This window comes from Zalophus californianus, chromosome 6, assembly GCF_009762305.2.
Source record: "Zalophus californianus isolate mZalCal1 chromosome 6, mZalCal1.pri.v2, whole genome shotgun sequence".
In the NCBI taxonomy this organism is placed as follows: domain Eukaryota; kingdom Metazoa; phylum Chordata; class Mammalia; order Carnivora; family Otariidae; genus Zalophus; species Zalophus californianus.
In genome coordinates, this window is record NC_045600.1 from 34,069,919 (window position 1) to 34,084,771 (window position 14,853).

At 42.3% G+C, this 14,853-nt stretch overlaps 1 protein-coding gene across 11 annotated transcripts in view; it reads right to left on the bottom strand.

The window, feature by feature from the left end:
- Positions 1–1,259, bottom strand: part of GPHN (gephyrin) — a 624,840-nt gene extending 623,581 nt beyond the window's left edge. For 6 of the 11 annotated variants that reach the window (XM_035728122.1, XM_027571274.2, XM_027571270.2 and 3 more), the window contains exon 1: positions 1,115–1,230. In XM_035728122.1, coding sequence (XP_035584015.1) covers positions 1,115–1,178 — 64 coding nt within the window. In that variant the 5' untranslated portion in view covers positions 1,179–1,230. Of the gene's footprint in view, positions 1–1,114 lie in introns of all 11 variants that reach the window. The other 5 variants (XM_027571275.2, XM_035728121.1, XM_027571272.2 and 2 more) reach the window with 1 other exon arrangement.
- Between the last annotated feature and the right edge of the window lie 13,594 nt (positions 1,260–14,853).

The following is a 14,853-nucleotide window of genomic DNA, read 5'->3' on the forward strand; positions in this document are numbered from 1 at the left end:
ATCTCTTCTTTTTCCGAAATCACATCCGTGTGTCTTGGATTTCCTTCACTCCAAACTAAGCCCTCAGATTTCAAATATAGTTCTTTAACCCCCATCTCGCCAATGAATTACACATAAACCTTGCCAATTACAGAACCACAGCAGAAACCCCTACAAATTGGCTTGCTATTCATCTCGGAAGTCATGCCCTGCAGCAACTGCCTATCGCCGAACTGAGGGATATTACCCAAATACAACGCAACGGAATCAGACATGCAGAGCACACACAGCTTCTGCGAGGGAGGGAAACGAGACCCAGGAAAGTGCGCTCCTCACACGCCTTGGGACCACCCGGAGGAGGGGGGTTCCCAGAAGGGAGGAGGACAGAGGAGCCCAAGTCGGAGAATCCTACCTTTTCAAGTAAAAAGCCCCAGCCACAGGGTGCAACCCGTCCCTCTAAGAAAAGGAAGAGGAGGGCAGAGGCCCCTTTGCTCGGACAAGCGGAATGCAGACACTTTCCGAGGTCTGGGTGCAAGTGATCCCCCATCTCTCGGGAGAGATAAGGGGTGTCCCTTGGGTGACTGAGGGGATGCCCCGCTGGCGAGGGGCAGCCTAAGGCAGAGCAGAGTTTCGCCAGATATCCGCCCGTGTCGGGTTCGGCCGGTGCCCAGGGCAAGCAAAGCTAGACCGGCGCGGGGCCGCCGGCGTAGGGGGGGAAGGGACGGAGGGGGTGGAAATGGGAATCCCCCCTCTCTGAGATGAGCATTAGCGGAGGAAGCGCGCCGGCCAGTCAGAGCGGCGTGCTTCTGGATGCGGAGCCGGGATCCCGCCGCCTGCACCGGCATCAAGGAGCCCCGCAGCGCCCGCCGCACGGCCCCTCAGTCCCCCGGGGCCAGGGACTTCGGCTGCGAAGGTACTGAGGCCTGACATCCCACCGGCCGGCTCCAGCTCCCGGGGGGGCCGCAGGAACACCCCAACCTCCGTCAGCTCTCAGCGGTTGTAAAACGCACCCCCCCGTCCCCCTCCTCAGCCTTCCCTCCTCCCGAGGCCGCAGAGAAGAGTCACCATAGGCGAGAAGCCTGAGATTAGTCGGGCACAGCGGCCGCGGCGGTCCCGGACCTCCTTTCCCGGTTACCTGTGAGGACTCCGACACGGATTTGATGGTCGTGGTTAGTGAGGATCATTCCCTCGGTCGCCATGTTTCCCAGCGCAGTCACCGCACTGACAGGAGCCGGGAGAAGCCGGAGCGCGGAGCGCGCGGGCCGGGAGCGCGCTCGCCTCGGAGAGCGCGAGAGCGAGAGCGTCCGGAGAGCTCGCAGCGACCGGAGGAGGGGGAGGCGGCCAGGCTTTCCGCGGCCTGCGCGGGGTAGAGGCCGGGCCCGGAGTGCGCGAGTCCGCTGAGGGGGGGGGGGGGAAGGCGGAGTTAGGGCGCGCGACCCCGAGTCCAGGTCGGAGGCAGCTAGCAGCGGGTGGGGGCCGCGGGGGGAGAGCGCGCGGAGGCGTCTGAGTGAGGCCGTTGAGACCCAGATCGCTCTGAGAAGCCCGAGACCCAGACCGGCTAGACAGCAGGAGAGTGAAGGGAAAGGAGTGCACCCGCTCGGACGGTGGAGGGGGCGGACTCGGGGACAGGGGCGGAGCTACACCGCGAGGCGTGGAACTCGTGGAGAGTGAGGGGAGGTGTGAGAGCCCGGCTGCGGAGTACTGGAAGCGGGAAGGAGGCGGCACAGCCCGAAAAGCGCCGGGGAACGCTCTTAGGCGCGCGAGTAGCGCCGGATTGGCTGGAGAACGCGAAGCGGGTGCCCGCGAGACACGAACGCAGTCTCGACCGGGCCTCAGACAGAAGCAATCCCCTGCCGAGCCAGCGCCTCGTCGTTAGAGCCTTGGGGCAGGTCTCGGGGCCGCTGAGCAGCTCTCCAAAGGGGACGAGGAAAGGACTCCGCATGCGGGGGCCTCTCCTCGAAGCCCTGGGGCGCGGCCAGCCGACCCACTGAAAGCGCCAGGGCATCTGGAAGTGGCTTAGAAAGCTACATGGTGGCAGAACAGTGGCCGCTACGACCGGGACCCCGCCGTGGGTGAAGGAGGAGTTAGTCTGTCCCACCTCACCTTCCCGCTCGCTTCCTCAGTCGGCTCGCCCGGCGGGAGGATATCCGCTTCCCCTGTGCTTTAGGATCCCATCTCCCAAGTCGCTACCCACATGACGATCCTCACAGGCGAAGCAGAGCATCTTGAATGGGGATACCTGGCTTTTCTCCCTCCCGCTGCCCCCTGGTTTCGTGGCCTTACGCTTCATTACCACGGTCTCTGCTTCTAGATGAAAAGCACCAGTCTTAGAGAACGATTAGAACGTGTTCCTCTCCCCTGAACCATGATCGAAAAATTGGAAGTAGGAACTCAGGCCGTGACAATTGAGTTTCATTTCAGTATTTGTGAGATGTGAGATTACCATGAAAATAGCTTTTGTTGCCACTTATTTTCATGTATCTTTCAAAAATGTCTTATTAATCACCTGTGGCTATTTCACATCGGTTCCTTAGTTCCTTTCTTCCCAGTCCTTTCAACTTCTGAATTAAAAAATAATAATACAGATTTTTTTTTCCTTCTGTTCTTGGTCATGGTAAATCTGGGAAGCGTAAGAATGAAAAGCAGTGTCAAACATGTATAATCGTTTGTACACAAAATCTCAGTTAATTTGGTGGTTATGTTTTTTATTGTGCCATGAGAACATGGATCTGTCCTCTAACTTAAAATTCATGTCGTTATGTATTTCATTTTAAATAATGGGAGTACAGGGGTACCTGGGTGGCTCAGTCCTTGAGTGTCTGCCTTCGGCTCAGGTCATGATCCCAGGGTCCTGGGATGGAGCCCCGCATCAGGCTCCCTGCTCAGCGGGGAGTCTGCTTCTCCTGCCCCACTCCCCCTGCTTGTGTTCCCTCTGTCGCTGTCTCTCTCAATGTCAAATAAATAAAATATTAAAAAATAATAGTAATGGGAGTACAAAGGAGATGATGGATGAAATTGAGGTGAGATTTTAAAAAAAATAGTAAAATTTCTTTTGAGTGTGTGTATTGCTAGTATTTTTGACAGTAGATTAAAAAATTGAAGCCAGATCATAAAGCCATTTCCTTTAATAATCTATCACCATACAACCTGGTGACCAACAGATTCTTAACTAGTTTCATGAGAGGGATATATATAAGTGAAAGTATGTCCAAGAAAATGGTTTATCTCAAACTAAAGATGAAGAGCAAATAGTTGGTTACATTACTACCTTTTCAATTTATATTACCTACAGCACCCTCAAATTGAAATGATTTTAAAATGCCTTGAAGTTTTAGAGAGATAAATTCTAAACCTGGCTACTAATAGGTTCTATAACATTAAACTAAGTTGGGGTTTTTTAAGGTTGCAGACTAAATAAGCACCCTTTAAGTAAAGTGGTTGTCTGAATAAGCACCCTCTCAACTTAGAATATTCTATAATTATTCATGGAAAGAAACTGGTATTTTGTTTCACAATAAATAACAGAAAACAAGGGACTTTAGACAAACCGGAAGAGACTCTTTAACTACAGGAAACAAACCGAAGTTTGCTGGAGGGGAGGCCCATGGGGGGATGGGGTAACGGAGATGGAGGGTGAGGGGGGCACTTGATGTAATGAGCATAGGGGTTATATGCAACTGATGAGTCACTAAATTACCTCTGAAACTAATAACACACTACATGTTAATTAAATTGAGTTTAAATTTTTAAAAAGGTAAAAAATAAAATTTTAAATAAAACAAGGGACTTTCTATGTAAAAGTAATAATGGTGAAATTTAATTGGGAAAGGTGAGAATTAACCCTAAAGTATATGGAGGTTTGTTTGCTAAAACTACTAAAATTGCTGAAAAAAGTAGTTACTAGAACTAAGCTGAACAACTATTAATATGTGCTTGTTTTCCAACAATTTTCCTCAAGTGTATTCATCTCTATTGAATTTAGCAAGCTGTAACAAAATTTGCCCAAGAAAAACTCAGTGACCTTACTGTCTAATGTGACTTTTCTTTTACTGCTGGTTATTGAGTGAATATTGCAGTATGCACATGTTTTTTTCCTCCTGTTTTATAGTATGAATTTTCTTCAAAATTCATCCTGTAATCAAACATTATAACAGAAAATTTTTCAAACCAAGGTAGGAAGAGAGTAGCATTCCTGAATATTGACAGATGTCTCAGGAATATACTGAGGGAAAGGGGAAAACAAGAAATGAAAAAGAGTTTGTACGTAAAGAATTAGCAGTGCCCAGGGTTTTACTCTCTCTATTCTTAAGGTTTTAATGAAAACGACAGGAGTTTACATTAACTAAAAATTAACGCAAAAGATAGGTAAACATCTGGCTTTTATAATGATTTTCATTATGAAGATGAAAGTTTATCAGTAGAAATGAATTAGTGTAAAGGTTGAAATTTTTCTAATAATAGTGTGTTTACACTTAGCCCTCCTAGTACTTTAGTTTTCCTGTGGTTAATTACAATTTCAGTTATAAGGTAAAAGCTTACTGGCTTTCTGGGGTCAGACTCTCCTCATTGACATTGGATGTGAGCAAGAACAAATTTGGCAATAAATTATTCTTCCTCTAAGGCTTATTCCATTCTTGCCTCTTTCCTGATAGACTAACAGCCACAATTAAAAGTCAGTTAAAAATGACTTTGAATATATTTAATGCCATTGAATGGTTAAAATAGTAAATTTTGTTACGTGTATTCAGCACAACAACAAAAATGGGTGCAAGGTGAAACTGTGGTTGATTTTAACCTATTATTTTCCCCAAAGGAAGCTTGATTATACTCAAGATGAATTTTAGATTGGCTGAGTTAGGCAATGTATTAGTCCCTAGGGCTGCCATAACTATCACAAACTGGGTGCCTTAAAACAACAGAAATTTATTCTCTCAAAGTTCTGGAGCCCAGAAGTCTAAAATTAAGCTGTCAGTAAAGCCATGCTCCCTCTGAAGGATCTAAGAATCCTCTGAAGAGGATTCTTCCCTGCCTCTTTCTAGCTTCTAGTGGTTACTGGCAATCCTTAGCATTCCATGGCTTGTAGCTGCCTCACTCCAATCTTTGCTTCCATCACCACATGGCCTTGTCTATATGTATTTTCACTTGCACTTCTTATAAGGATATCAATCATTCAATTTAGGGCCCACTTATAATCCAGTATGATCCCAGTTTAACAAATTATATCTACAAAAACCCTATTTCCAAATAAGTAACATTCCGAGATTCTGAGTGAATGTGAAATTTGGGAGCGGGGTGGTGGGGGCGGGGCGGGGGAGACACTGTTCAAGCCAGTACAGGCAATGACAAAGGTTCAAAGATTTCTTTAAAAGCTAGGATTTAGAAATTAGACACATGCTTTTATTTTATTTTATTTTATTATGTTAATCACCATACATTACATCATTAGTTTTTGATGTAGTGTTCCACGATTCATTGTTTGCGTGTAACACCCAGTGCTCCATTCAATACAGGCCCTCTTTAATACTCATCACCAGGCTAACCCATCCCCCCACCCCCCCAGAACCCTCAGTTTTTTTCTGAGTCCATAGTCTCTCATGGTTCGTCTCCCCCTCCGATTTCTCCCCCTTCATTTTTCCCTTCCTACTATCTTCTTCTTCTTCTTCTTCTTCTTCTTCTTCTTCTTCTTCTTCTTCTTCTTCTTCTTCTTCTTCTTTTCTTCTTCTCCTTCTTTTCTTTTAAACACATAATGTATTATTTGTTTCAGAGGTACAGGTAGACACATTCTTAGAGAAAACACAGCTCTATAGTAGAGAATACTGGGGAAGTTTTTAATATTTGAACCAAATGGCCTAATGCTTTTCCCCACAAAAGCAGTTTCCGAAATTAGAATTTTTCAAAGTCTGGTGAGATAAATTTATACATTCCTACTAATGAAACTGACATTTTGCTGTTAGTTTTCATGCCTTTGTTGTCTTTTAATGAAGCTGAGCCACCACAGTTGTCCACGGAATTTGATGGCACTTATTTGAGAATAATTAGGACAATGTTTTCCAATGTCTGCCATGTTTATAAAAATAAATTTGAACTTTTCTTTGGGCTTTTGATATTATATTTTTGCTGCCCAGATTTCTGCTTGAATAATTTTGTGCCCTGGTCCTTTGTATTTTTCTCACCCTTGTTCTCTTCGTCTGAGGTCCCCAGCTGGAAATCCAGATGTATGAGAACATTTTGATTACAAGCGACTGATCCTAGCTTACACCAAAAGGCTCATGCAGCTATGAATTCCAGACATGTATATAGCTTCAGGGTTGGCTAGATTCAGGATCTGAAACCACGCCATCAAAATCTTTCAGCTATGCTTTCTCCTTTGTTGTCTTACTTCTCATATTGATTCTCCCTACCTGGTGGCAAAGTTGGTATTGTCTTCTCTAAGCAATAATTTAGATCAGTAGTTTTCAAGCTTGTCTGGGGATACCTGGAGACCCCAAGACCTTTTCTTGAGGGTCTTCAAGGTCAGAAATATTTTCATACCAATACTAAGGCATTATTTGTCTTTCCACTCTCATTTTCTCATTAGATATGGTGGAATTTTTCCAGAGGCTAAATTATATATAATGATATCATCACTCTGACAGCTAATAGAATGTGTGTTTATATATTTTTATATTAAAAAAGTTTTGGAGGTGCCTGGGTGGCTCAGTTGGTTAAGCATCTGACTCTTGATTTCAGCTCAGGTCATGATCTCAGGGTCGTGAGATCAAGCCCTGTGTCAGGCTTTGCACTGGGCATGGAGCCTGCCTAAGATTCTCTCTCTCCCTTTCCCTCTCCCCCCACCCACCACTCTCTCTCTTTAAAAAAAAAAAAAAGTTTGCTAAATATTGATAGATATAACCTACTTAAAAGTTCTTGGGAGTCCTCAATAATTTTTAAGGGTGTAAAGGGCTCCTGAGACCAAAATGTTGAGAACCATAGAACTAGGTCATGTCCCCACTTACTAAGGCAAGTTAAGCTGACTGGTTAGGCCTCAGTCATGTACTCATCCAGAGCATGAGGATCATCTGAGCCCTACCAAATGGCTAAGACCAAGGGAGGATGGATCTAGGTACCATATATAAGGGTAGTGCCTTGATAGATCAGCAGTTAGTTCTTCAACTCTTCTTACAGACTCCTATCTCCACCATTACTACAGATTTTATTCTTTTCTGAGGGCTCCAATTTATACCTTTAATACCACTGATATTATCTTCTGTTAATATTCAGAAGATAGAGAAGCACTTCCCAGTGTGTCATGACAATTTACAGAAGATCACCACTTACTTATATGTCTGCTTATCTGATAAAAGAAGGAAGCAAGGAGGGAAAATTTTGATTTCTAAAGAAAGCACTGATTTTCCTCCCTCCTTAATTCAAAGAAAGGGTAGACCATAGGGGAGGAGGACAGTAATTGATAGAAAAGGAAGGAATTATTAGGTAAGAAAAAGGAGAGTGAGATTTGTTAAATAGAAAAGTAGCATTAAGTGCCTAGAAGTTATTTGATTTTTTAAGGGGACTCTGTCTACAAGTCCTTCAGGTTTTAGGATTCAGTATACACAAGTCAAGAAAAGATAGTCCCAGAGTGCCTGGGTGGCTCAGTCGGTTAAGCGTCTGCCTTCGGCTCAGGTCATGATCTCAGGGTCCTGGGATCAAGCTCAGCGGGGGTCTGCTTCTCCCTCTCCCTCTGCCCCTCCCCACTGCTTGTATGCACTCCCTTTCTCTCAAATAAATAAAATTAATAAAAAAGATATTCCCAAGTTTGAAAACTGACGTGGATTGAGTTTAAGTTTTGAACTTCTAAAAAAATCGAAAACATCATCCTTTTCCTAAGTTATTATTAATTGGTTTCCATGTAATCAAACATAGCTTAAGGTCCGGCTACCCTAGGAAAATATATTTGTCTCTATAAAAGCAATATACAAAAGGAAAATTATTTTTAAAAAGGAAAAAAATTATTTTGTTAGCCTAAGTAACCTCATTTTGTCCTAGGTTGACCAATAATTGGAGGAAAAATGGTTTGTAAGAATATTTATACAGTGTTTTAGCTTAAAGTGAATCTTAAATAAAGGTTTGAGATGTTAAGAAGCATAAATGAATATGTGAAAGAAGCAGAGATGATAGATTTTTCAGGACCACTCATTTTACCATGTGATTATTACATTTCATATTTATCTGCCTGTATATCTCCTGCTGTGGGATTGATTGGTTGCAGAGCAAGTATCCCTTTCCAACCTGGAACCTTGTTCTCTTCACATTTCCTAATATCTGATGATTAAATACAGAACGTATGAAGCAATAAGGACTTTGAATTGTGAGCAATACAGGCTCCTCCTAGGGGGCCAGTGGGGCTGTTAGAAATTTGCCTTGGCCTGGGAAAGATTGCAGAAGCCTCTGCCTATAAAGAAGACACCATCTAAAGTGGCACACAGTTCACATAAGAAATACTGAAGCTGGATTTTCTGCCTGGATCTAAAAGCATAAGGCAATATTCTCACATATTGTCACTTGTCTCTTTGGTGATTGCAATTCTAGACTAAAGATGAAAGTATCAATCAAGCTGTTGTTGGCCTTACTTCATTTAGGAAAGCAGTATAACAGACATTACTAATCACTTCGTGGTCATGGCAAAAAGATAACTTTTGGAAGTGAAATGTTAGCAAATATTCCCTGAATAGTTCCGAAGTCAAGGTAAAATAAATAAGAGTAGCTACAAAAATAGTACTACCCAACATTATGGCTTGTATTGTAATTGTATTGCTAAAGGGACAAAGTTTTCCTTAGTTGAGGTTAAAACTGAAAAGTATCTCCCAAGTACAGTCAAGGATCAGAGGTTTTATTCTCAGAGAAACATAATTGGAATATTACAAGTGTACATAAAACTGTAATAATGTTTCAATTCCACCAATACTTTCTTATTGCTAATTCAGCTTCCTTAATAATTTGATTCTGAAATGGGAATGGCCTACATATAGACACATTCCAACCACCTTGGAAGGTATAGCCATCTGTGTAATTTAAATTAATTTGGTTTATCAGGGATTCTCTTGGGAGTTTGAGTAGCTAGAATGAGTCTCTGATCTGTTGGGTAAGTTGACCAAATAAATTTGTACCCACAAAGCTGAGATCCATATCCTGGATTTATCAAAATGCAGATACCCACAACCAGCCAACTCAAATGATAACTTTTCACTGCTATATAAGTGCAAGTCAGAGTCCAATGTGAAGTCTTACAGATAAAGTAAGATAAAAGGCTACGATATTTCCATTTTGTGTTTTGAAGAAACTGAAAGATTTGGAGCATTGGAGGGAAAGATGATAAGCCTGACTGACAGTAAACATACAATTTCAATACTTTGGAAATAGCAAATGATTCTTTTTCTAAGAAGTTACAAATCTCTCCTAGCAGCTAGTTTATTTCATGCCTTACTTAATGAAGAAAATAAGGGGGAAAGGTCACATACTTATTATCTAAACCTATTGAATGCCAAACAAACAAAACACACACATATGATTTTAAAATATTTGAATGGTGCTCTTTCAATCCAGTTTTAAAATTGGGAATCTAAGGCCCTGAAATTAAATGACTTATTTAAGTAGTGAGTGTACAGTGAGATTTTATATTCTTGACTTTAGCTCTCATTGCTCTGTCTAATCCAAATGACTTGAAAAGTCTCTCAGGACTGCTGAAGCATACAAGGACTAAATAAGTACAGAGGTGGCTTTCTTGAAACAGAACATGGATTACATACTCAGCTAATTCAGTTAGGAGAACATGAAACTAATCATGTCAGGGCTGCCAAACCTGTTATTCTTGTGGTCAAGAAAGGAAAGATATGAATTAGATTGGAATATGAACTGGTAGTAAGAATACCTAGGCTCTGGTAATCAGCCTAAACTGTTAACATCCCCAATTAACTGTGGGACTTTGGACACCCTTTCAACATATCTGAACTCCAGTTTCCCCTTCTGTAAAATGAAAGAAATTCATACTTATTTAAAGTTCCTTCTAATACCCAAATTCTGTGATTTCATGTAAACCTTTTCAAGTCCAAAATTACATTTTTACATACATCTTTACAGATTTAAATTAACCTTGGGGGAAAGAAAATTTTTAATTGGTTGGCTTACTTTCTCATTACCAGAACATACAAGGAATTCCTACAGACTAGGAAATGTTTTGTAACAAATCAACTTTCCCTGTATTGACATGATATAGGAAATTCATGACAACTTAGAGTAAAGAAAAGATCTGGAGAACTCAGGGACTACAATATGATCCAAACTGACACAAGACAAGGTATCAAGAGACCCTGGGACTTTGCTATTAACCTGGCTGAGGCCTTATGCAATATCTGAGCCTCTATCTAACCCCAGGTGCTCAAAATGAAAAGATGAATAGGTGGTCAAAATGAAAAGATGAATAAGACATAGTCCTGGGCCTCAAAGAGTTCACAATCTGGTGAGGGAGATAATTGGGTAAACAAATAAGAAATTGCAATATAATTCATTAAGTGTTATGAGAAATGGAATGAAAGTGTTATGAGAAATGGAATCACTGGAACAGTGATTCTCAAACCTGGCTGTGCATAAGAATTTCTGGAGGAGCTTTTAAAAAATACAGATGCTCGGGGGGCGGAGCAAGATGGCGGAGGAGTAGGAGACCTAGATTTCGTCTGGTCTCAGGAATTCAGCTGAATAGGGATCAAACCATTCTGAACACCTACGAACTCAACAGGAGATCGAACAGGAGAGTAGCAACAACTCTCTGAACAGAGAAGCGACCACTTACTGGAAGGTAGGGCGTGCGGAGAAGTGAATCCGAGGCGATATTCGGGAGGATAGACAGCGGGGGAGGGGCCTCCGCCGGCCGCTTCTGGCAAGTGCTAGAGACGCGGAGCACAAAATCGGACCTTTTAAAAGTTGGCTCGGCGGAGGGACGTCGCTGCAGTGGCTAAGCGGGGGGTGGAATCCTCCCGGGACAGTGTGGTCTCAGGACCCTTGGGATCACAGAGAGACCGGGGGTGCCTGCGTGCGCCAGAGCTCCCAGGTATCTGAGAGGGGAAGCCGGCTGCAGAGACGGAGCAGAGTCGCGGGCTCTCAGCTCTGGGTTGCCACAAACTGTGATCTGCGGCCCAGTCGGGGCATGGCTCCCCCAGCAGGGACCCAACAAGCAGCAGATCCGGGGAGACTCCCCTTCCTTCCCGGGGAGGAGCGGTGTGGGAACGCACTGCAGGGATCTGCTGGGTTTGGAGACTCCGAGCGGGGTCGGGTGCCAGAGATAGCAACGCTCGATCACAGGCCGGGTGAGCACGGAGTGCGGCCAGAGACCGGGGACACGGGAGTGACTGCTTTTCTCTGGGGGCGCACTGAGGAGTGGGGCCCCGAGTTCTCGGCTCCTCCGGGCGGAGACTGGGAGGCCGCCATTTTCGCCCTGGTCCTCCAAAGCTGTACCGAGAGCTTGCAGGGAACAAAAGCTCCTGAGAGCAAACTGGAGCAGCTTCCTTAGCCCGGACCGATAAGGGCGGGGCAATTCCGCCTCCGGCAAAGACATTTGGAAACCACAGCAACAGGCCCCTCCCCCAGAAGATCAGCACAAACAGCCAGCAAGCCAAGACCAAGTTGATCGATCAAGGAGAATAGGAGAACTCCAGCGCTAGGGGAATACTGCACATAGATTCATGGGTTATTTTTTTTTTTTTTTTTTTTACCATGATTCATTATTTCATCAAAGTTAATTTTTGTTGACTTTTTTTTATTTTTCTTTTTCCCTTTTTCAACCATCTTATAAATCCCTTTTTTTAAAAAAAAAACATTTTTTATTTTTTTTTCATTTTTAGAGTCATATTTTATCCCTTCATAGTAGTTATCCTTGTTTTTGGCATATATATATAAGTTGTTCTCTCTTTAAAATTTTGAGGTACAGTTTCTTCTAACAGATCAAAATATACCCTAAACCACTAGTGTATGGCTTTGTTCTAGTCTCCTGCCTGATCACATTCTCTCCCTTTTTCCTTTCTTTTTTTTCCTTAAATCTTCTTTCTTTTTTCAAACAACTTATCTTACCAAGTCCTTTTATAAAATCTTTTAGAATTTTCATCTTTACACTCATCTTCCATCCCTTCATTGTATCAACCCTTATTTTGTACATATATGTCTTTCTTCCTTTAAAATTTTAGGAGGCACTTTTTTCTAACAGACCAAAATACGCCCAAAATCTAGTGTGTGGCACTGATCTATGCACTAGCCTGATCATATTTGATCATATTCTGCCTTTTTTGAATTGTTTTGTTTTTGTTTTTATCTTTTTTTTTCTTTTTCTCTTTCTTTTTTCTTTCTTTCCCTTTCTTTTCCCCTGGTTTCAGGTCTTTTCTGATTTGTATACAGTATATTTGCTGGGGACGTTGTAAACCTGTTAACCTTTTGTTCTCTCATTCATCTATTCTCCTCTGGACAAAATGACAAGACGAAAGAAATCACCTCAGCAAAAAGAACAAGAGGTAGTACCGTCAGCCAGGGACCTACTCAATACGGACATTAGTACGATGTCGGACCTAGAGTTCAGAATCATGACTTTAAAGATACTAGCTGGGCTTGAAAAAAGCATGGAAGTTATTAGAGAAACCCTTTCTGGAGAAATAAAAGAACTAAAATCTAACCAAATCGAAATCAAAAAGGCTATTGATGAGGTGCAATCAAAAATGGGGGCACTAAATGCTAGGATAAATGAGGCAGAAGAGAGAATCAGCGATATAGAAGACCAAATGATGGAAAATAAAGAGGCTGAGAAAAAGAGAGAGAAACAACTACAGGATCACGAGGGCAGAATTTGAGAGATAAGTGATACGATAAGACGAAACAACATTAGAATAATTGGGATCCCAGAAGAAGAAGAGAGAGAGAGAGGGGCAGAAGGTATATTGGAGCAAATAATAGCAGAGAACTTCCCTAATGTGAGGAAGGAAACAGGCATTAAAATCCAGGAGGCACAGAGAACCCCTCTCAAAATCAATAATAATAGGTCAACACCCCGACATCTAATAGTAAAACTTACGAGTCTCAGAGACAAAGAGAAAATCCTGAAAGCAGCTCGGGAGAAGAGATATGTAACCTACAATGGTAGAAACATTAGATTGGCAACAGACCTATCCACAGAGACCTGGCAGGCCAGAAAGGACTGGCAAGATATCTTCAGAGCACTAAACGAGAAAAATATGCAGCCAAGAATACTATATCCAGCTAGGCTATCATTGAAAATAGAAGGAGAAATAAAAAGCTTCCAGAACAAACAAAAACTAAAGGAATTTGCAAACACGAAACCAGCCCTCCAAGAAATATTGAGAGGGGTCCTCTAAGCAAAGAGAGAACCTAAAAGCAGCAAAGAGCAGAAACGAACACAGACAACAGACAGTTAACAGTCACCTTACAGGTAATACAATGGCACTAAATTCATACCTTTCAATAGTTACCCTGAATGTAAATGGGCTAAATGCCCCAATCAAAAGACACAGGCTATCAGATTGGATTAAAAAACAAGACCCATCAATATGCTGTCTGCAAGAGACTCATTTTACACCCAAAGACACCCCCAGATTGAAAGTGAGGGGGTGGAAAACCATTTACCATGCTAATGGACACCAAAAGAAAGCTGGGGTGGCAATCCTTATATCAGACAAACTAGATTTTAAAACAAAGACTGTAATAAGAGATGAGGAAGGACACTATATCCTACTTAAAGGGTCTATCCAACAAGAAGATCTAACAATTGTAAATGTCTATGCCCCGAACATGGGAGCAGCCAATTATATAAGGCAATTAATAACAAAAGCAAAGAAACACATTGACAACAATACAATAATAGTGGGGGACTTTAACACCCCCCTGACTGAAATGGACAGATCATCTAAGCAAAAGATCAACAAGGAAATAAAGACTTTAAATGACACACTGGACCAAATGGACTTCACAGACATATTCAGAACATTCCATCCCAAAGCAACGGAATACACATTCTCTAGTGCCCATGGAACATTCTCCAGAATTGATCACATCCTAGGTCACAAATCAGGTCTCAATCGGTACCAAAAGATTGGGATCATTCCCTGCATATTTTCAGACCACAATGCTTTGAAACTAGAACTCAACCACAAGAGGAAAGTCAGAAAGAACTCAAATACATGGAGGCTAAAGAGCATCCTACTAAAGAATGAATGGGTCAACCAAGAAATTAAAGAAGAATTAAAAAAATTCATGGAAACCAATGAAAATGAAAACACAACTGTTCAAAATCTTTGGGATACAGCAAAGGCAGTCCTGAGAGGAAAGTATATAGCAATACAAGCCTTTCTCAAGAAACAAGAAAGGTCTCAAATACACAACCTAACCCTACACCTAAAGGAGCTGGAGAAAGAACAGCAAAGAAAGCCTAAACCCAGCAGGAGAAGAGAAATCATAAAGATCAGAGCAGAAACCAATGAACTAGAAACCAAAAGAACAGTAGAACAGATCAACGAAACTAGGAGCTGGTTCTTTGAAAGAATTAACAAGATTGATAAACCCCTGGCCAGACTGATCAAAAAGAAAAGAGAAATGACCCAAATCAACAAAATCATGAATGAAAGAGGAGAGATCACAAGCAACACCAAAGAAATACAAACAATTATAAGAACATATTATGAGCAACTCTATGCCAGCAAATTAGATAACCTGGAAGAAATGGGTGCATTCCTAGAGATGTATCAACTACCAAAATTGAACCAGGAAGAAATAGAAAACCTGAACAGACCTATAACCACTAAGGAAATTGAAACAGTCATCAAAAATCTCCCAAGAAACAAAAGCCCA